Genomic DNA, 21,808 nt, shown 5'->3' with positions numbered 1-21,808 from the left:
GTCAAAAAAGTATGTTTTCTTTATGATTTCCTTGTTTCTAAGGATCTAGAAACCAAGGTTTCCAACTGGTTTCTAAACTGATCCAGCTATATTATATTATACAGCTTGGAGAGGTTAAGTCTATAATCATGATCCATCTAGCACTCCGTGCCACATAGTCTTCATGACTCTCACATTCTGTCTGTCTTTTCTCCTTATAATGACATAACCTATTAAATACCAATGTTTGCTGTGAGGCTGCGCCCACAAAGTTTTATTGTGTTCAGGTAAATGAAAGACAGTGTTGGTGATGAGAATGTCATGAGATGCACAAGTCTTCAGTAGTAACTGACCACTGCTGTTGCTGTTTCCAACTCCATCCCTGTCTAGCAGTCTGTGCCTACTCTTGCATTAAAGTCACCCAGAATTATAAGCTTGTCCTCTTTCAGCACATTGGTGATGAGAGTCTCCAGGTCTTCATAAAATTTTTCTTTGACCTCAGGAGGATTCATCATGGTGGAAGCATACACACTGATGATGATAGTGTGGTACTTTCTTGCAAGCAGCAATCACACTGTCATGAGCCTCTCATTCACTCCTTTTTGGAAGGCATACAAGCTTATTGACTAAATTAGTTTTGATTGCAAAACCTACACCAGTTTCACGGTGCTCCCCTTCACCACTCCAGAAAAAGGAGTATCCAGTTCCTACTTCGGTAAGCTGGCCTTCACTTGCCAGCCTTGTTTTTCACTCAGGGCTGCTATTTGGATGTGATACCTGCTGAGTTCTCTTGCAACAAGAGCTGTTCATCTTTCAGGTCTACTGAATTTTGTGTTGTCCATAAGAATGCATACATTCGATGTACCGATGGTAAATAGTAGAATTATTTTTGCAAAAAGTTTTTGTACTTTTTTTCTGTTTCTGCTGCAAGGTAATATCCCCATCTGCCATGGTAAGCAGACAAGGTTGGGTTAGGTGAAGCATACAATTTGTAGGGCATCTTTTCTAGCCCCTTCCTCACACCATAAAAGGGAGCAGAACAGTTCTTACACAAGGCTACTCAGACACCCATGTTGCTAAATCCCACTGCTGCTTCAGTCCAGTGAGAAAACAACCCTATATCCTGAGCTGCCTGTGTGCAGGATTATAACTACAGCTCCCAGTGTATCCATACCTGCTACTTCATCACTTGCCCATCACCTGAGGGTTCTCTGAAGTAGATAAAAATTATATGAGTGATATCTTTTGACTGGCACATAAATTGGATTTAAGTGAGTCAGAATTGCACAAGTGGTTGGCCTCACTCTCTTCCAGAGTCATTGAAGTCCAGCGGCAAGAAAAAAGTCAAGACAACTGGGCGATAGCCCAGGATGCAGTGGATGACCTTGCCATCTTGCCAACCTGAATGGGTTGGAAAGAGAAGAAGCCATTAAAGGGGACAGAGAAGGATCAGTCAGACAGGCAAGAGAAGCAGCAGAATGTCATTGAGCCAAACAGAAGAGAAATTAATTCATGGGAAGGAATTGCCAGAGAATAAAGGGGAAAAAAGACCAAGATGGTCAGACAGTAAAAAGTAAAGATGAAAGCTGGAGGTAGTCTGTGGAACTTGAAGAGAGTAGAAAAGATTTGGAACATCTACTATGGGAAACTTGGGAGAGGGAATCAATAAGAGTAAAAAGATTACAAGTTCCCAGCTGAAGTTACGTACCATAAACTTGGAGTGGTTATATTAGTCCAATTTTGTAATTTTATCCAAAAATGCTCCTCTAGTAAGACTTAAGGAATGGGGAGAATGAATGGTTAAGTTTATATAGGTTAAAGATTAGCAGGTCAAGAACAAAGCAAAATCAGGGAAACAAGGAGTTCTAGGGCAGTAGTTGGTGAAACATCAAAGTAGCTGACAACAGGTTCAGGTCTGAAAATAGGAGACAAGTGAAGCCAGAGTAGGGAAGATAGACTGGATAAATGCAGATGAGTCAAAGGACCAGAGATAACAAAGAATAGGTTTAATATAAAAAGGAGAAAAGATTTACACATCAAGTACCCATAAGTCTAAAGGAAGAACACAGCACAGTGGATAATACATAGAGTGTCTGCCTGATAAATGTTTGCTGAATGGAATTTTACTATACACTACAAACCAGGTAGATTTAAGTGACTGAATACTTCAGACTGACTTGTAGTTATCAATTGACTTTCACTTACGATGCTATGATACTATAATCACCAGTCACCTACAATAGCAAAGACCAACACTTCGTACAGTTTAATGGAAGAGAGCACTGGCCTCTAAGTTTAGAAACCTGAGCTGTTCTAACATATGCTGTAAAGCAAGTTACTTTGTCTCTGTTTAGCTAATGCATAGGCATATTTTGGAGGCACTTAGTAAATGTTTAATGATTGAATGAAATAATTTACATGAAGCACTGAGTTTCTTGAAAGACAATAAATAGATGAATACTAATAATACCATTTTGAATTTAGTACTAACATGGATTTTAACACAGAAACTTTGCTAAAAAGGTAGAAGGAAAAAGACACTGGTTTTAGCATCAACAGAAATAAGTTGAAATTCCAGATCTACTCCTTACTCTTTATATGATACTAGGCAAGTCATGTCACTTCTCTGAGCCTCCTTCAATTTGCCCATTTATAAAATAAGGGCAGGGAACTCAATGACCTCTGAGTTCTCTTCCAGTTCTGAATCTCCAGTCATCTATATTTAGGTCATAGTTGCACTGAAATGGAAATACTTATAAAAATGCTTCCAAATGGCAAAAATTTTTCTCTGCCAGTTAACACAACTTCATTAAAAGTAAAAGCATGGCATATTTCCTTAATCTTCTCACAGATCTCAGTCTACCTGAACAACTTTCAGGGTTTCAAGAAAGCAAGCAAAATGTATCAAGTATTTGAAATTAACGAAGAGTTATCAACATCCACTCTTTTTTTTTCTTGTCTTTTTTTTATTTTATTAATTTATTTTGATTTATCAATAATCACTTCTATATGCTTTTGAGTTTAAAATTTTTCTCCCCCTTCCTCCTCACCACCCTCCCCAAGATGGCGCACAATCTAATATAGGCTATACATTTACATTCATATTAAACATATTTTCACATTAGTGATGTTGTAAGTAGAAATTAAAACCAATAGGAGGAACCATAACATCCACTCTTTACCATGCAGAATGATACTGCTAAAGGCACTTTGTCAAGTACAAAGGACCTGTTAAAGAAACAGTTATACTCACATACATCTTCTTTCCAAAGTACCTCACATCTAGCAACCTGGCCCCATATTTATGTGGTCATCCTTCTAAGGGTGACCTTAACTTATATACCATAATAGAAAGAAATACAGGCCCTACATGTCTGTCAACCCTCCTCCGAGGATTAACTTCAAGGACTTATTTTGCGACGCTACTTACAGACAGTTAAAATATCCCATAACTTGTGGTCCAGGAGAAAGAGTACCTGATGTGGAGTTAGAAGACCATAATTCAAATTCTGGAACCGTTGATTTCTACCTTTGTGACACTGAACAAATCACTTAACTCTCCAGAAGGTCAGATTTGTTATAACTGTAAAATAAGGAGGTTAGTCTAGATGTCCTCTGAGGTCTCTTCCAGCTCTAAATCTACGATTTATCTGTCCACGTTGTGCATTAAACAGACATCCCACTAACACATTCTACTGAAGTGACACCAGGAACAAGTTTAGGGCTTCAGTTTAGGCTTTCCTGGCTTGTTATTATAGTATAACATGCCATTAGCCCTCTGAAATGTTTACACAAGTCCTAAAGGGAGAAAAGTATTTAAAATCCAAACCAACAACATACTAAGAAAGATGAAATCTACTCTATGACCAATAGTAACAGTCCAAAGAGATGGGTAGTCACTTGGTATGTTTCATTCTCAGTGTATATTTTGTTTTGATAGTATCAGAGTGCATAAGAACATAAACAAAATGAAACAGATAAACTATTTACAAAGTTAAATTCCTCCTACTATTCTCACATTTACAACTTCTTGTTTTGCTCTAATTGTGGCTTGTCTAAAACTGCTCTTTCTCTTTGGCAGACAAAAGTGAATCTCACAAAGCAATTCTGTTTTCTAAACTGTACTGACACCAAGATAAGCCCAGGAAACAAGTGTGATAGCTAGAACTATCCCCAACAGGCAGCATTTCTTCAAAAAGTCTATATAAACATCATAACCAAAACAAGGGCATGAGGGGAAGGCTGGTTACTGTGAAAAAATATTTTTATTATTACAGCCAACCAGCTTTACACAATTTACATTCTAATTTGCCCTAGCTCATCATGATATGAGTTCAGATTCAGTGTTCAACACGACAACCTTGTGGTCACAATTTCCCCCTTTTATAAAGAGAAACTGAAATGTGTTCAAAAAGGAAAACCTACAAAAGATATTATAATGTCTAAACCAATTTATAAGATGCTAAAATGAAATCCTCTTACCCAAAAAAAGTTACAGTTATTAATGGCTTCCTCTCTACAAACAAAGTCATGATCATTTTTGAAATAATCATCTTCTAAGATCCCTTATGTCATTTTAATTACAACCCTTCTGTGTCACCTACTTACTTTTTTGAAGTGGGAACAGGGAACGGATGCCACTAAAAGGGGCCCCAGATCTTCTCCTTGGTGGTTATCATTATGACCTTTTCCTGAAACATCAGATTGGCAACCTTTTCTGAGCCTCGTAACTGGCTCCGGAGTACTGCTGCACCCCGATACGAGATCTGCTGTTTCGTTCATGGGATACCAAGGTCTTTTTTGCAAAGATGTTTCTCCTTCTGTTCCCTCTTTTAGGAGGATGTTTTCTCAAAATAGTTGTGCGGCCCCTAAGGAAAAGAAAATTTAAATAAAATTTAAAAGTAAAAAACTGTTTGATGAAAACAAAAAAAGAGAGACAGAGAAAAAGGAGAAAGTAAAGGAAGAATTAGAGAAAATTAAAATAAAATGAAAGTTTAGTCATAGAAGCAAGACGGGCATGACAATGAAATCTTAGAATATCCTACAGTAATTAAATTTTACAGTTATTTCCTAAATATTTCTATATTGTGGTATAGTCAAAAAAGTGCTGGATTTTGAATCAAGAAACCGGAATAAGAGTTCCAATTTTAACTAATCATTTGATACTGCTAGTGACAACCTCCATAAATCTGTTTCTTCACATAAAAAAGGGGGAAAGAGGATAAACATACTTCTGATAATTATATTACAAGGCAAAGTGCTTTGAAAATCTTAAAGTATTACAGAAATAGAATTATTATGAATCACAAAATCCTTCAACAACATAATAAATAAGTAAATGAGAGTATTTATTGAGAATTACTATGTGCCAAGTACTCTGACAGATGTGGGGATATAAATATAAAAACAAAGATATTCTCTGCCCTCAAGGTAACAGTCTAATGAAAGAGAGAGCTTCCTGTTCCCTCTGGAGGGCTGGAGGATGGAGTATTAAATTCCTCCCAAAGCTTTCCTTTGCAGAAGGCAAAAATTGGACTGCCAACTCATTCCACTTCCCATTTGTAGCTCTGCCTAGTTTCAACTCTATACAACAAGATGACCCTGGGCAGTGTAGCTCCTGGTGTCTCTTTCTCCTCCCCAGCTTTCGAAGCTTCTTTTTATTTGCTGTCTTCTCCCATTAGATTATAAACTCCTTGAGGGCAGGGAATGTCTTTCTTTTTTCGTATTTGTCTCAGCATTTAGCACAATGTACATAGTACATAACAGGCACTTAACAAATATTTATTGATTGAACATATAGGGAAATGGTAGCCAAGGAGGGATTCTTTAATATGGAAAGTTATGAGGATGGTGAATGGGGCCACAGAAGAGTAAATCTGACCCACCCCATAAAATAAATGCTTCCTGAATGGCCCCATTCAGGGGATAATAGTAAAAGAACTAGAGGGGGGAAATGATGCCCATTTTTGGAGCAATGGCTAAATAAACTGTGGCATAGTAATTAGTTTTCAAAGTGGTATCCTTACTATGCCCAAAGGGCTATAAAAATATGCATAACCTTTGACACAGAAATAACAATTCTAGGGCTATATCCCAAAGAGATCATAAAAACGGGAAAAGGACCCACATGAACAAAAATATTTATAACACCTCTTTCTCTGGTGGCAAAGAATTAGAAATTGAGAGGATGCCCACAAATGGGGAATGGCTGAAATGTAGGTGATATAAAAACAAAAGATACTAAAAAAATGTATTTTGAAAGAAAAAAAATGAAACCAGAAGGATAATGGACAAAAAATGTTAGGAATCTGTCTACTACAGACTGTTCTATTTTTCTATAACAAGGTTCTCTAGCAATGCTATTGCAAACAAACCATTTGAACATTACAGGTTCCAATGTGCTAAAAAACAGTAGAAATAGCACTAAAGAAAACAAAGATGAGAAAAACAGCTAGATCAGACCAAGTATACACAAGAGATTCAAGCAACAGAGAACAATTTTGAGGCCACTGGGCACCAAGGCATTAATCTCATGACATCTTAAAGAGCAAAAGATATTAGTTAGAAAGAATCTAACATTACCATGGAAAAAAGAATAAAATATTGATACATTTATTCATATAAAATCTTGTTGTTCATTCAGTCATGTCAGACTCCCTGTGACCCCTTAGACCATGATGTCCATGCATTTTCCTGGCAAAGATACTACAGTGGTTTGCCATTCCCTTCTCCAGAGGATTAAGACTGAGATTAAGTGACTTACCCAGGGTCACACAGCTAGTGTCTGAGGTTGGATTTGAAGTCAGTCCTGATACCAGGACCAGTGCTCTATTCACTGAACCACCTAGGTGCCTCTTCAATATGAATCGACCTTCTCATAAAAATTTTGTAGTGATGAGAAATATAGGTAGATAGATAGACAGGCAGACAGACAGACATAGAGATACAGTGGATGACGGGGTTCCTTTAAGAAAATATAATGAAAAGTATAAAACATGGAAACATATGCGTGAAAAAGACAGAAGTCCATGTGAGAGAGTTCCTACAGAAGGTTAACATGCACTTGTTTTCAGGTGACATTCTGATTACATCAAAGCTCAGACAATGCAAAGCTTCCCAAAACAGACCTATAAACACATAAAAAAATATGACCTGGCAATTTATAAGGCAAAACCAAGCAGATAAAAATAGCCACTGCCCCAACAAGAGGCAATAAAATAGCAGCAGCACAGCGTAATGGATAGCAGGGTGGCTTTGGAGTTAATTAGACTGGTACATTCTTTACTAGCTACATGAATTTAGGGAAGTCATTTTATCTCCTAGTGCCCCAGGTAACTCAAACTATAAACTACAAATCAGTTGAGAATCTAGATGAATAGAGGGAGTTTCTACTCTAAATGAGAGGTATCAAACACCTGATCCATAACATTGCTGAGTACAGCTGCAACCAGATGGAAGTATAATTGGGAAATATTAACAAAATAAATCAAAATGCTACATAGATATTACATTTTAAAACTAAAAATCAAAATTTTCTTTGAACGTATTCTTATGATTATGAAAATGAGTAATTGATTACTATGTTTTACTCATTCTTATTTGTTAGCATTGATTAGCACAATGATGGTTGAACTTACTTTAGTTTCACCATTTGGCCAATTCTGATTTTTAAGGAGTTATTTCCTTCAGCATTTTTTGGTGCCTCTTTCAGTAATCTGTTAGTTCTCTTTTCATAATTTTCTTGCATATCTCTTACTTCTTTTTCCAATTTTTCCTCTACTGCTGTTACTTGGTTTTTAAAATAAATTTTTTTGCTCTTTTTTTAATCTCTTTCTTAGCTCTTCTAGGAATCCTTGTTGGGTTTCTCTCCAATTTGCATTTTCCTTTGAGGCTTTGCTTCTAGATGATTCCAAGTCCTTCTTCTATGTTTGCATCTTGAGCACCCCTGTCACCACAGTAGCTTTTTGTAGTCAAGTTCTATTTTTGTTGTTTGCTCATTTTTCTAGCCTACTTTCTTCATTTTGGACTTTATGTTAAGAGTTGAGCTCTGCTCGCCTCTGAGGCATATCTGGCCTGAGCTTCTGTCTTTTATGTCCTTCTACTTTCACAGCTCAATCTGAACACCTGTAAATTTTTGGTGATTCCTGTTACCCAGGGAGAGGTCTCTTCACTGCCCTCCAGGTGAGTACCTTACTCCTTACCTGGACTCCTCACACTGGTATGCCCCCGTTCCCTCACAAATGCAACTGCTGCTCTCTGCTCTGGAACTGGACAACGGGTGACAAGAGCTGCTAGATAGTGCCTATTTCTGCTCTCAGTGCTAGACAAGGGACCCCAGGATCTCTTTCTGCACAGGTTTTCAGTCCCCTTACTGTCCCTGGGTTGCTCCTCCCAGCTGCCAGAGCTGAGTGCCACTTCTGTTGCTGTGGTGTGCTCTTGCTCAGCTCCTATCCCAATATCTACAAACTTCTCTATCTTCCTAAGCTACCTAGGGGGTAGGAAAATTGACTCACTATGACTTTTTTCTTGGCTTTCCAGCTCAGAATTCAACCTGGCACATTTTCTTTTTTTCTTTTTTGTTTTGTTTTTTTTTTTTGGTGAGGCAATTGGGGTTAAGTGACTTGCCCAGGGTCACACAGCTAGTGAGTGTCAAGTGTCTGAGGCCAGATCTGAAGTCAGGTCCTCCTGACTACAGAACTGGTGCTCTATTTACTGTGCCACCTAGCTGCCCCTGGCACATTTTCAAGGTCATTATGGAAGAAGTTTTAGGGGAACTGAAGCAAAGCTGTTACCTCTTACTCCACCATCTTGACTCCACCCTTAATGGATTTTAAAAGAACAATTTTCTATTCTCAAATATATAGTTACTAGTAATTTTGGAGAAGGGAAGAGGTAAGAGTAGAGGAGGTGGTTTGCACAGTAATTTAGTGGTCAACCATGAGGAAGCTCAGAGCAGGGTGTGTAGAGATAGGAATGATAGCTTAACACAAGTAGCAGCAGTAAGAACCTTACACAGAAGCATAACAGCAAAATGAACTGATGTCTCAGTTCACAGTCAAGCTCCTGTCTTTGCAAATAACAATCTATTTTTGGTGGAAAATGTAGAAATGTAGAAAATGTAGGAAAAAAAGTTTATTATAAAGAATTTCATGATATTTTTAGCACTTGAAAGGTAAAAGGTAAAAGATAAAAAAGTAGAGAAATGTATTTTCCTTTGCATGTTAGCTGTTACAATGGTGTTATAAATTATGTATTTTCTGATAAATGTTGGAGAAGATGTGGGAAAATTGGAACACTAATGCATTGTTGGTGGGATTGCAAAATGATCCAACCATTTTGGAGAGCAATTTGGAACTATGCCCAAGGGCTATCAAAATGTGCATACCCTTTGACCCAGCAATAGCACTTTTAGAGTTATATCCCAGAAAGATCACACAAATGGGAAAAGGACCCACACGTACAAAAATATTTATAGCAGCTCTTTTTGTGGTGACAAAGAATTGGAAATTGAGAGGATGCCCATCAATTAGGGAATGGCTGAACAAGTTGTGGTACATGAATGTAATGGAATACTATTGTGCTATAAGAAATGATGAACAGGCTGACTTGAGAAAAACCTGGAAAGACTTATACGATCTGATGCTGAGTGAAGTGAGCAGAACCAGCAGAACACAGTACACAATAACAGCCATGCTGTGCGATAACTAATACTGATAGACATAACCCTTCTCAACAATACAAGGATCTAAGACATCTCCAAAGGCCTCATGATGGAAAATGCTATCCATAAAGAAGAACGAACTACGGAGTTTGAACGCAGATCGAAACATAGTATTTGTTTTTTTTTCTTTCTTCTGTTGCGTTTTGTTTCCTCTTTCTGGCGGTTCCTCCTACTGGTTCTAATTCTCACAACATCAATAATGTGGAAATATGTTTAATAGCAATGTATATGTATGGCTTATATCAGATTGAGCGCTGTCTTGGGGAGGGAAGTGGGAATGGAGGGGGAGAAAAATTTAAAACTCAAAAGCTTATGGAGTGATTGTTGATAATTCAAAATAAATTAATTAAAATACAAAAAAATTACGTATTTTCATTTGACTAAGGATCTTGTGGTACACTATTATGTATTAATATTATGTATTTTCATCTGACCTAATTAATTATGTATTTTCATTTGACCTAAGGACCTTGTGGTACACTGAACACTTTGCTATGCTATCCATTTCTGTGTACTTGTTCAGTATTGAAGCATTCAGAACAAGTATCACAGTGTTGGCAAGCAAATCTCTGAAGTTCATATAGAAACTAAGCAGCTGGGAGACTATTATTTCTGAGAATACAAAAGAAGCCAGAAGTGATAAGCGTGGGGGCAGCTAGGTGGCACAGTGGATAGAGCACCAGTCCTGGAATCAGTAGGACCTGAGTTCAAATCCAGACTCAGACACTTGACACTTACTAGCTGTGTCACTTAACCTGAACTGCCTCACCCCCCCAAAAAAAAGTGATAAACACTCAAAGTAATCCTCTTCTCCAATTGCTGTTCTCCTCCTACTACATACAGTTTCTCTTAACCACGTGAAGTGACTATCCCATTCTTAAGTTAGCACCCCATCAACAGGTTAGCGGGCAAAGGCTAAATGGCAAGTAAATTAATTGCACCCCAATGTTCTTTTAAGCACAGTTTGCCCAGTTGATCTATAGTTTTTGACTATGTACCACTGAAATTCACTAGGTTAAATGGAATGCAGGAAATGATAATGTTGTTGCTTTCATATTCAACGAGACTTTTCTATAGGTAACAGAGGTTAAAAGAAAGAACAGTCTTAACTGAAACTTATGAAATAAGGCATAAGAAAATTATAAATGAATTTATCATTAAAAATATAAAATTATAAATTATTTGTTTTTAAATTTAATTTTGATTTTCTAGGAAGGGTATAAAGCATATCACATTATAAAAGCAGTAAGAAAGATTCACACAAGAATAGCAGAATTTTATAGACAAAGTGGGAGCTACATTACTTCTTTTCTAAAGTAAAAAATGAAATTTTATGTTTAATTTGTAAACCCAGTATTAGTATCTCCCAGGAAAATAATTGAACACACCACTATGAAATACACACTTGTGAACATGATCAATCTTTTTGAAAAATAAGAGAAGATAAATGTGAAATACGCACTTCAAAAGCAAACCAAAAAAAATTTACAAAAATCCATGAAGATAGCATGAGTAATCAAAACTAGTTCTGTTATTTCAAAACTCAAGTATTTTAGTGAAGGTGAATTTGCGAAAGAATATATGGTTAAAAAGGCAGCTAGGTGGTGCAGTGGATAGAAGCCTGGGCCTGGAGTCATGAATACTTGAGTCCAAATTTGGCTTTAGACACTTATTAGCTGTGTGACCCCACGCAAGTCATTTAACCCTGTTTGCCTCAGTTTCCTCATCTGTAAAATGAACTGGAGAAGGAAATGGAAAACCACACTAGTATCTTTGCCAAGAAAACTCCAAATGGGGTCATGAAGAGTCAGGAACGAATAAAAAGACTTGAACAACACACGCTGAAAGCCACTGAAATTCTTGATTCTGAGAAAGTTTAAACTTTTTAGCATATTTCATCATTATGAAATAATGCTGTAGAAAGAATTAATGAAATTGCTGTTGACATCAGTGGAAAACTTGAAATTGGAAAACTGACTTTTTCAATCGTGGTCAATGAAAAGTAAAGCTATGAGTAGACTGGCTCAAGTCTACTTGTATGTGTGTGTCTGTCTGTCTGTCTACAGATGACTAGACAAATGGACTTGTAACTAAAATTACTGGTTATGCAGAATGAAATTCAATCAATCAATAAACATTTATTAAGTACCTACTATGTTCCAGGCACTGTGCTAAGCACTAGGGATAGAAAAAGAGACAAAAGACAGTCCGTGCCCTTAAAGAACTTACAATCTAATGGAGGAGACAACATGCAAACAAATATATACAATATATATTGTATATAAATATATATAAAGCAAAGCTATACCCTGTGATAAATAGGAAATAACCAACAGAGGGAAGGCACTAGAATTAAGAGGAGTTGGAGGAGGCCTTCTGTAGAAGGTGGGATTCCAGTTGGGACTTTAAGGAAGCCAGGGAGGTCAGTAGTCTGAGTGGAGAAGAGAGAGCATTCTAGGCATGGGAAATAGCGAAAGGAAAAAGCCCAGAGTCAAGAGATGTAGTGTCTTGTTCATGGAACAGCTAGAAGACCAGTGTTACTGGATCAAAGAGTACATGCCAGGGAGTAAGGTGTAAGAAGACTGGAAAAGTAAGAGGGGCTGGGTTATGTATGGCTTTGAGTGCTAAACAGAGCATTTTGTACTTATTTACTCTTGGAGGCAACAGAAAGTCACCAGAGTTTATTGCATATGGGGATGATATGATGAAATTTGCACTTCATCAAAACCATTTTAGTTACTGAATGGAAGATGAAATAGAGTAGGGAGAGACTTGAGGCAGGAAAACCCGCTACTGTAATAATCCAGGTATAAGGTGATAAGGGTCTATAAAAGAGTGGTATATGAGAGACGCTGCAAAGGTGAAATCAAACAGCCTTGGCAACAAATTGGATATGAGGGGTTAGGTCTAAGAGTAAAAAATAAAGAGGAAGCCAGGATGACTCATAGGTTCCCAGCCTGAGGAATTAGGAGAATGGTGTTGCCTTCTACCATAAAAGGAAAAGTAGGAGAGGGTAGGGCTGAGAAAAAAGGTAATGAGGTCCATTGACATGAGTTTAAGATATATACTGGACATCCAGTTCAAGATGTGTGAAAGACAGTTGGAGATGTGAGACTGGAGGACAGCAGAGTTTGGGGCAGGAAAAGTAGATTTGAGAATCATTTTTATAGAGATGGTAATTAAATCCTCGGAAGCTGATGAAATCACCAAGTGAAGCAGTTATAGAAGGAGAAGAGAGGAGGGCCAAGGACAGAATCCTGAGTGACACTTATGGTTAGAGGGTGTGGTTGGGAAGAAGATCCAGCAAAGAAAGCAGAGGAGTAGCGTCAGATAAGAAGGAGGAAAACCAGGAAAGAGTGGTGTCCCAAGAGTATGAAGGAAGAGACAACGATCAACAGTGTCAAAGGCTGCAGAGAGATGAAAGAGAATGAGGATTAAGAAAAAGTCACTGGATTTGGCAACTAAGAGATCATCAGTAACTGGAGAGAGCTGTTTCCATGGAACAATAAAGTCAGAAGTGAGACTGTAAGGAATTAAGACGAGTGAGAAGAGAGAACAGGTTTTAAGAGTTAGCTTTCATCATAAATATTAGGTTAACTATATACATAGATATTAAATGAGTTGAATTTAAAACTTTAGGGCCAAAACCAAGCTTTAATGCTTATATACAAATGCATTAAAAAATTTAAGATAAAACTTGATCTTCAGGAAAGGCAACTAAAACACTATGACTGGACTCATTTTTCTACATGTAAAAATGACTGAGTCATTTGATTCTCATAATTTCAGCAAGTATGCCTCAAATATTCAGGAATTACTATTTGAATTTGAAATACTGTTCAAAGAATTCAGAATGTGTGAAAACAACTTTTTAAAAAACTATTTGGGGCTTCATTTTCTCTTGATATTTAGAGTGTGAAAAGTAACACTCAAAAGGAACTTTGAAATTCAAGGAAACACAGTGTTTAAAAAAAAAAAAAAGGTATAATGAAGTTAGTGTTCCAGATTTTTACTCTTACTTGCCAAGATTTTTTTTGAAATGTGCATGTCTGTTGCAAGAATCTTAGCAACGTTGGGTAGTACATACCTAAGTGAGCAGTTATTTTCACCCCTGAAGACTATTAAAATTTCATACAGGGTGAGATTAACAAATGAGCTTTTAACATCCATGCTGAAAACTACGTTATCACAAAGGATTATACCTGATATTGATAAAATAATTTCTGGCAAGAGATGTCAAGTTTCAAGCAAATAATACTAAATTAATTTTGAATCTTTTTGAAGTGATACGTTTCATAATGACTTTGAATCTATTTGGTATTAAAACACAGAATTGTAGGCTTCTTTTTATCGATAACTAGTTCCTACCAGATTTGTGTGAATATATTTAACATATACATATGTAAGTACACATAAAAATGAAAACTGTCAAAGTCATAATACTAATACAGTTCTTTTTCATATATTAGTTCTATCTACTTCCTGATTTTAATGTGTTGATGCATTAAAAAAAAAAAAGAAATACATGAACATGTAGCTTTTCACGGTTAATATGTGACTCACAGGAATCCTTCTGTACTATTTGACTCCACAGCTCTAAACAATAAATATCACCACAACCACCAACCAGCGCCACTTCTCCCCCCCACCCCATTAAACCAAGAGTTCTATTTTTAAAATTTTTTTTTATTTTCAGTCCCAAATTCTCTCCCTCCTGCTTCCCTCCCTCCTTCATCCACTGAGAAAGCAAGAAAAAATAAAGCCCATTACAAACATGGAGTCATGCAAAATAAATTCCCTCATTACCCATGTCCAAAAAAAAAAAAAAAAGGAAAAAGGAAAAAGATAAGAGCAGTGAAAGAAAAGAAAGAAAAGAACATACTTTTCAATCTGCCCTTTGAATCCACATCTGCTCTCTATATGGAGGTAGATAGCATGTTTCATGAGTCCTTTAGAAATGTGGTGGGCCACTTTATTGATCAGAGTCCCTAATCTTTCAAAGTTGATTATCTTCACAATATTTCTGTCTTCCTGGTTCTGTTAACTTCACTTTGCATCAGATCATACAAGTTTTCTGAAATGAACTGTGTAATTTTGAAGGTGTGAACTGTCTACTACACAAAGTACCAAATCAAAGACCCAAACTACCAAAAACTTGGAGTAAAAATACACCATAACAATGTCTGCCAAATTTTTCTGAAAAACAATTCCTTTTAACATGAATTTCAGAACACTATCTTTTCCAATTGTGTCACTGTAAACAGTACACAGAAATATGAAGCAAATGCCCATTATACAAACAAAAAGAAAACAAAGTTGAAACTGTAGCCTTCATATTGTACCTCCAACTCCCTTCTCCTTCAAATGACCATTGAACCTGGGCTTTCTTCTGTCTCCAGAAATATTAGTATTTATATTTAGATGCTATCACAGTAAAATAAAGGCTGAAGTCTTTCCAGTCACATCACTCTGCTTATGATCTCTGAGTACACCACACACAAGGATCAAACTACTCATTCTGGACTCTAAGTTGAAGATCCACAGCACTAGGGCCTCAAAGAATTGACATTAATTACATATTTCTTTGACTCATTTAAAGAGTAAAGGAGTAAAAACAGAAGTTTGGCTTTGCTGAGAGAAATGATTATTTTTCTATCATATTACTAACTAAATTAGGATTGAGGTTTTTTCCTTTCTATTTCCTCATTCAGGGACCAGTGCTTGTAGGTCAGTCAGTCTCTGAAGGATAAGACTGATAGATGAGATCTACCTAATCCTCCAAAAATATTTTCAATCTTGGGCGAAACCCCACACAAGGACAGCTTGCTTCTGATTAAAGTGTAAATAGAATCTAACCTAGTGGTCTGAGTTGAGATGGATTCCTTTGTCCAGATTGCTAGAATCTCAAGATCAAGCCAAGTTCTCAGCAGAAGATGAAGACTATCAGCCAAAAAGTCAGAAGTTTTAACAGGAAAGAATTTAGAAGGATGGAAAATAAAAGGAACTCCCTCTTTGGACACTGGCTCTCTAATATGGTCATCATTTTACAAAAGAACTGATTCTTTATTGCTTTTATAGATTTAAAAAAGTTTTCATTTTGTTCAAATAATACTTAAGCTTCAGATTCCTGTACTTAAAATGCTCTTTAAATTAGAATTCCAGACAATTTCTTCCATTAAGCAAAGAGGCTTGGCTTGTAAGGTCATTATATGGCATTAATTTAAAATTTTGATTAGCATTAAAATTTTTGATTGGGAATAATGAAAAATTGTAAGTGCACAATCAAAATCATTCTATTTGTGCTTCCCTCGCCTCCAATCTCAACAAATGAGGATTTTGTTTGCTACTACTGCTGTGTATTTCTGACATTTTGAAGAAACTACTTCTCTACATCATGTTTTAAGAACTCTCAATTAACCATACCAAAAGAATAAGCCAATTACAACTAAGAGCAACCTAGCAAAACAAATATAATCCTTCAGGGGAAAAAAAAGGACATTTAATGAAACAGAGAACTTCCAAGCATTCCTGATAAAAAAGACCAGAGCTGAATAGAAAATGTGATATTCAAACACACAACAAGAGAAGCATAAATAGGTAAACACAAAAGAATAATCATAAAACTGTTTATATTCCCATAAAGGAAGATAACACATGTAACTCCTAAGATTTTATCATTATTAGGGCAATTAAAAGAGGGCATGGATGTTAAGAGATTATGTTGGAATCATCTCCAAAAAAAAAAAGAAGAGGTAAGAAATAGTGATAACACTGGGAGAAGGTGGAAGGGAGAGGTAGAATGGGGAATTTTTTCCCACATAAAAGAGTCACTCAAGGAAGAGTTTTTACAGTGGAAGGGATAATAGGGCGGGGGAGAGGGGATGACAGACAATGCCTGAAGCTCACTCTCATCAGAACTGGTTCAAAAAAGGGAGAATATACATATACACATTCAAGGGAAGGGGATGGGGGGGCAGGGGTGGATAAAAGAGAAGACAGATTAAGAGAGGCAGTGGTTAGAATTAAAATAGACTTTTGAGGAAGGACAGGATAAAAAGAGAGAAGAAACAGAAGAAAATGGAATGGAGGAAAATACAGAAGAAAATGGAATGGAGGAAAATACACAATCATAACTGTGAATGTGAATGGGATGAAACCCCCCCATAAACCCTCATAAAAACAGAAGCAGATAAAATAGATTAGAAACCAGAATCCAGCAATATGTTGTTTACAAGAGACAAACTTGAAACAGAAAGACACACACAGAGTTCAAATAAAGAGCTGTAGCAGAATCTAATATCCTTCTGCTGAACTAAAAAAAAGCAGGGCTAGTAATCATGATCTTAGACAAAAACAGACCTAATTAAAAGTAATGGGGAAAACACAAATGTTAAAGGGTAGCAGAGACAATGAATTAATACCAAAAATTTTAGCTATCTATAGTCATATGAAACAATGCTCAAAATCACTACGGAATAGAGAAAGCCAAATTAAACAACTCTAAGGTACCACCTCACACCTATGAGAAATTAAAAATGCCAGTGGGGATGAGGGAAAAATAGGTACGTTTAAACTCCTTATTGGTGGAGTAGTGAACTGGTCCAACCATTCTAAAGAACAATTTGGAACCAAGGCCAAATGGCTATAAAACCATACATACCCTTTGATCCCACAATATCACTACTAAGTCTGTATCCCAAAGAGATCAAAGAAAAAGAAAATAATTTATATGCACAAAAATATTTAAAGCAACTCCTGTGGTGGCAAAAGAATCAGAAATCGAGGGGAGCCTCATCAATTGGAGAACGGCCGAACAAGTTGTGGCATATGACTGTGATGGAATACTATTACGCTATGGGAAATGACAAGGGGTGATGGTTTCAGAAAAACATGCAAAGACCTATATGAACAGATGCAAAGTTAAGTGAGAAGAACCAGAAGATCATTGTGCACAGTAATGGCAATGTTGTAATGATGATCAACTGTGAAAGACTTGGCTACTCTGATCAATACAATAATTCAAGACAATTCAGGAACTGATGATCTCAGTACAAATTGAAGCATATTTCTCACTCTATTTTCCTTGCCTTTTTAAAAAAAATATGGCCAATATGGAAATGTTTTACATTATTTCACATGCATAACTGATATATTGCTTGCCTTCTCAATGGCATAGGAAGGGGTGGGAGACAGGGAGAGAATTTGGAACTCAAAATTTTAATTAAAAAGAATGCAAAAAAAAATGAATAAATTACTTTAGAAAAAAATTAATGCTTATTTCCTGGGAAATTTTATAGAATAGTTCATTACAGAGATAAATGATGAATATTTAGAAAGATAAGCAGCAATAGACAGGACATACCACAACTTCCCTTTTGGACAGAACTACTACTAGTAAATGAAATTAATTCTGTGGACATAGTTTACTTGAATTTTAGCAAAGTTTTTGATAAAGTATGTTATATTGCTGGTTCTAAAACTTCAGGGCAGTTTTCCTCGATAATTTCTTGAAAGATGTCTAGACTCTTTTTTTGATCATGGCTTTCAGACAGTTCAATCATTTTTAAATTACTTCTCCTGGATCTATTTTCCAGGTCAGTTGTTTTTCCAATGAGATATTTCACATTGTTTTCTATTTCTTCATTCTTTTGAATTTGTTTTACAGTGTCTTGATTTCTCATAAAGTCACTAGCTTCCAATTGTTCTATTCTAATTTTTAAGGAAGTATTTTCTTTTTTCTTTTTTTTCCTTTTTTCTTTTTTTTTTTTGGTAAGGCAATTGGGGTTAAGTGACTTGCTCAAGGTCACACAGCTAGTATGTGTCAAGTGTTTGGTCTGAGGCCGCATTTGAACTCAGGTCCTCCTGACTTCAGGGCTGGTGCTCTATCCACTGTGCCACCTAGCTGCCAAAGGAAGTATTTTCTTCAGTAAGCTTTTGGACTTCCTTTTCTATTCGGCCACTTTTGCTGTTTTAAGGCATTCTTCTCCTCACTGGTTTTTTGGAACTCTTTTGCCATTTGAGATTCTGTGGTCTGACTTTTTTTTGTGCAGTTCAGTCATGATCCCAGCCAATCACTTGAGTTTTAAACTCTTTGCTAAGGTAAGAGTTTGCTTCCAGCGTGAAGAATGTACTGTCCCAAACTTTGGGGGTTTTGTGCAGCTGTTTTCAGAGATAGTTCTAGGGACCTATAAGGTTTCAGTTCTTCCAAGGTGGTATGATAAGGGGCAAGGTGTTTACTCCTTTCCTGGCCTATGCTCTGGTCTATGAGTGACCACAAGCACTCTTTTCTGCCTTGAAACTGTGAGGAGGATTTCCTCTCCACCACCACTAACAAGATCTACCATGCCAGCACTCCTCCCCACCCCAGGACCACCATCCAGAACTGTGACCCAGATCCAAGTAGGCAAAGCAAGAGAGTCCTGCAACAGCAAAGAGATCCCTGCTATCCCCCTCTGATCAGCCACTCAATTCCCCCTCAGTCTGTTGGCGGGAAACTCCGAAAGCAGCTGCCACCCCAGGGCCACCCTTGGGGACTGGAGCTGGGTCCATGCTTCTCTCTTTCACCGCAGTCACACACTTTTCCCACTGACCTTCTAAATTGTCTTTGGCATTCATGGGTTGAGAGGTCTGGAAACCACCACAGCTACCCGTGATTCAGTCCTCTGAGACCTGCTCCAGGTTCGCTGAGATCTGTTTTGCCTGCGTGCCCACGTCAACCTGCGCTCCTCTTCCGGTCCAGTACGATATACCTTTCTGATCAACCATCCAGGCTGTCTTGGGCTGGAAATTTGTGTCACTCTGTCTTTTTGTGGGTTCTGCTGCTTTAGAATTTGTTTACAGCCATTTTTTATAGGTATTAAGAGGGGTTTGGGGGACAACTCAAGCAAGTCACTGCTTTTACTTGGCCATCTTGGCTCCACTCCCTCCCCACCCCTCTTTTTAAACCACTAAAATACTTCTTCCAACCATAAAACACTATGCAAATTAAATTAAAGCTATTGTTATTATGGACAAAACAACATGATAGCTATCTTCAACTTTCTGAAGAATTGCCACATGTAAGAGGGATTAGATTTGTTCTGTTTGACCCTACAGGGCAGAACTAAGAACAAAAGGTGAAAGATGCAAAAAAAGAAAATTTAGCTTAATGGAAGGAAAAACTTCCAAGCTATTAGAGCTGTTCAAAAGTAGAATGGATTGCCTCAAGAGGTAGGAAGTGTCCTTTCATCACAGCTCTTTGAGCAAAAGTGCTGTTTGATCATTTGTTGAGCATTGTGACTTAGGGGACTTTCTTCCCAGGTATTATGACTAGATGATCACTTAGGTCCTTCCCAACTCAGCTTCTTAGACCTTGTGACCCTAGTTAGAATCTTATTCTTTAACAAGGGAAATACAAACATCATGTAAGTCAAGCCCACCCCTCTAACTTTTAAGAAAAAAAGTGAAAACTTTAAAAATCAGTTATTTTAATCAGGTCTAGGTAGTTGTATCTACTTTTCTGCTTTCACCAAATGACTGACGGAATACGTGCTGGACTAGTAAAGACCCATGATTTTAATGTTATTGCTGTCCTCAACTGTAGGGTACCCTGTGTTCAGACCAGAGACTAAAATGTTTTAATTCAGAGAGTACAAAGATGTACTGTATTAGTCACGTTGTTTTCTTAGCCTTAGGCCAACAGTGTCAGAGTATCAAACAAAGCCAGCATCTAAGAATACAATAAGGGAAAATTTTTGGAAATATACTGTCAAGGTATTTCACACCAGAAATTAACTTTATTACAGAATATTACTATTATCAATCCTCCAAAATCACGACCCTGTTGCTTCATTATATGGAAGTGACCTTGCATTCTCAAAGGTTATGCCAGTAAAGCCTAAATTCACAGCAGCTCTCAATAAGGTGAAAAGATTTGAGTGGAGTTATCTGATCTCCCCTATTTCACATCTCAAACTTACAGAGCACAACTTCAACAGTTCTCTCTTTTCATTTCTTTCCAGTCTCTCCCTATTTGAATGTAACTTTCTAAAAGCAGGAATAAACAACAGACCAGAAGAAGTTATTCAATGATTAACAAGTGTCAGGTACTGTACTAAGCACTGGGGACACAAACACGAACAAAATGGGAAAAGACAACATACAAAAAAAAGGGAGCTGAAAAGAGCGGGGTTAGGGATAGGGAAGGAGGAAAGGTAGCCCTGCTGGAGCATCAAACAGTTTTTGGTTTATTTGTTATCTCCAGCACCTAGCAGACTGTCCTGCACTGAGTAAACACTCAATAAATGTTTGATGAATTGAATGCAGATGCCCATGTGAACAGGCTACCAGAGAAATTAAGTTTATACAAACACCTCAAATAATACATCAAGATTAGCTCCAAATGGGAATATGACTTAGATATTAAAGAATACATCATGAAAAAATTAAAGAAACAAAGAGGAAACTATTTTTTATATTTATGGATAGGGAAAGAGTTCATGACAAAAGGATAAAGAAGATCAAAGATGATAAAATAGATAATTGTAATTATATAAAATACAAAAGTTTCTGCGCAAACAAAACTAACAGTTAAAATTGGAAGGGAAACAAGGAAAAATCGTTGCAGCAACTTTCTCTGATAAAGGTCCTATTTCCAACATATATAAGAAAGTGATTCAAATTTATAAGAACCAGTCCTCAAATGACTGTCAATGGATGAATGAATTAGAGAGTTCTCAAGGAAAGAAATCCAAGTTACCAATAGCAGTATGAAAAAATGTTCCAAATCACTAATAATTAGAGACACTTAAATTAAAGCAAGTTTGAGGTTCCACCTCACACTGGCAAAGTTGACAAAAAGAAAAATGACAAATGTTAAAGGGTCTGCAGAAAATAGGCACATTAAAGAAGTGTTGGTCAAACTCTGTCTAGTCTTTCTGGAAAGCAATTTAGGACTGCCCCCAAAGTTACAAAACTGTACATACTCTCTGACCCTGTAATGGCTCGGTTAGATTCACACTCTCCCTCTCCCAGGAAGGAAGGAAGGAAGGAAGGAAGGAAGGAAGAAAGGAAGAAAGAAAGGAAGAAAGAAAGAAAGAAAGAAAGAAAGAAAGAAAGAAAGAAAGAAAG

At 36.9% G+C, this 21,808-nt stretch overlaps 1 protein-coding gene across 2 annotated transcripts in view; it reads right to left on the bottom strand.

Moving 5' to 3' along the window:
- Positions 1-21,808, bottom strand: part of ADIPOR2 (adiponectin receptor 2) — a 70,124-nt gene that overhangs the window by 33,722 nt on the left and 14,594 nt on the right. For both annotated transcript variants that reach the window (XM_027857280.1, XM_027857279.1), the window contains exon 2: positions 4,588-4,847. In XM_027857280.1, the coding sequence (XP_027713081.1) occupies positions 4,588-4,761 (174 nt within the window). In that variant the 5' untranslated portion in view covers positions 4,762-4,847. The remainder of the gene's footprint in view (positions 1-4,587; positions 4,848-21,808) is intronic.

The sequence above is a fragment of the Vombatus ursinus genome, unplaced genomic scaffold (genome assembly GCF_900497805.2).
Source record: "Vombatus ursinus unplaced genomic scaffold, bare-nosed wombat genome assembly UNPS02012082.1, whole genome shotgun sequence".
In the NCBI taxonomy this organism is placed as follows: Eukaryota; Metazoa; Chordata; class Mammalia; order Diprotodontia; family Vombatidae; genus Vombatus; species Vombatus ursinus.
Note: the sequence above shows the minus strand (reverse complement) of the source record. Positions and strands in the feature narration are given on the sequence as shown.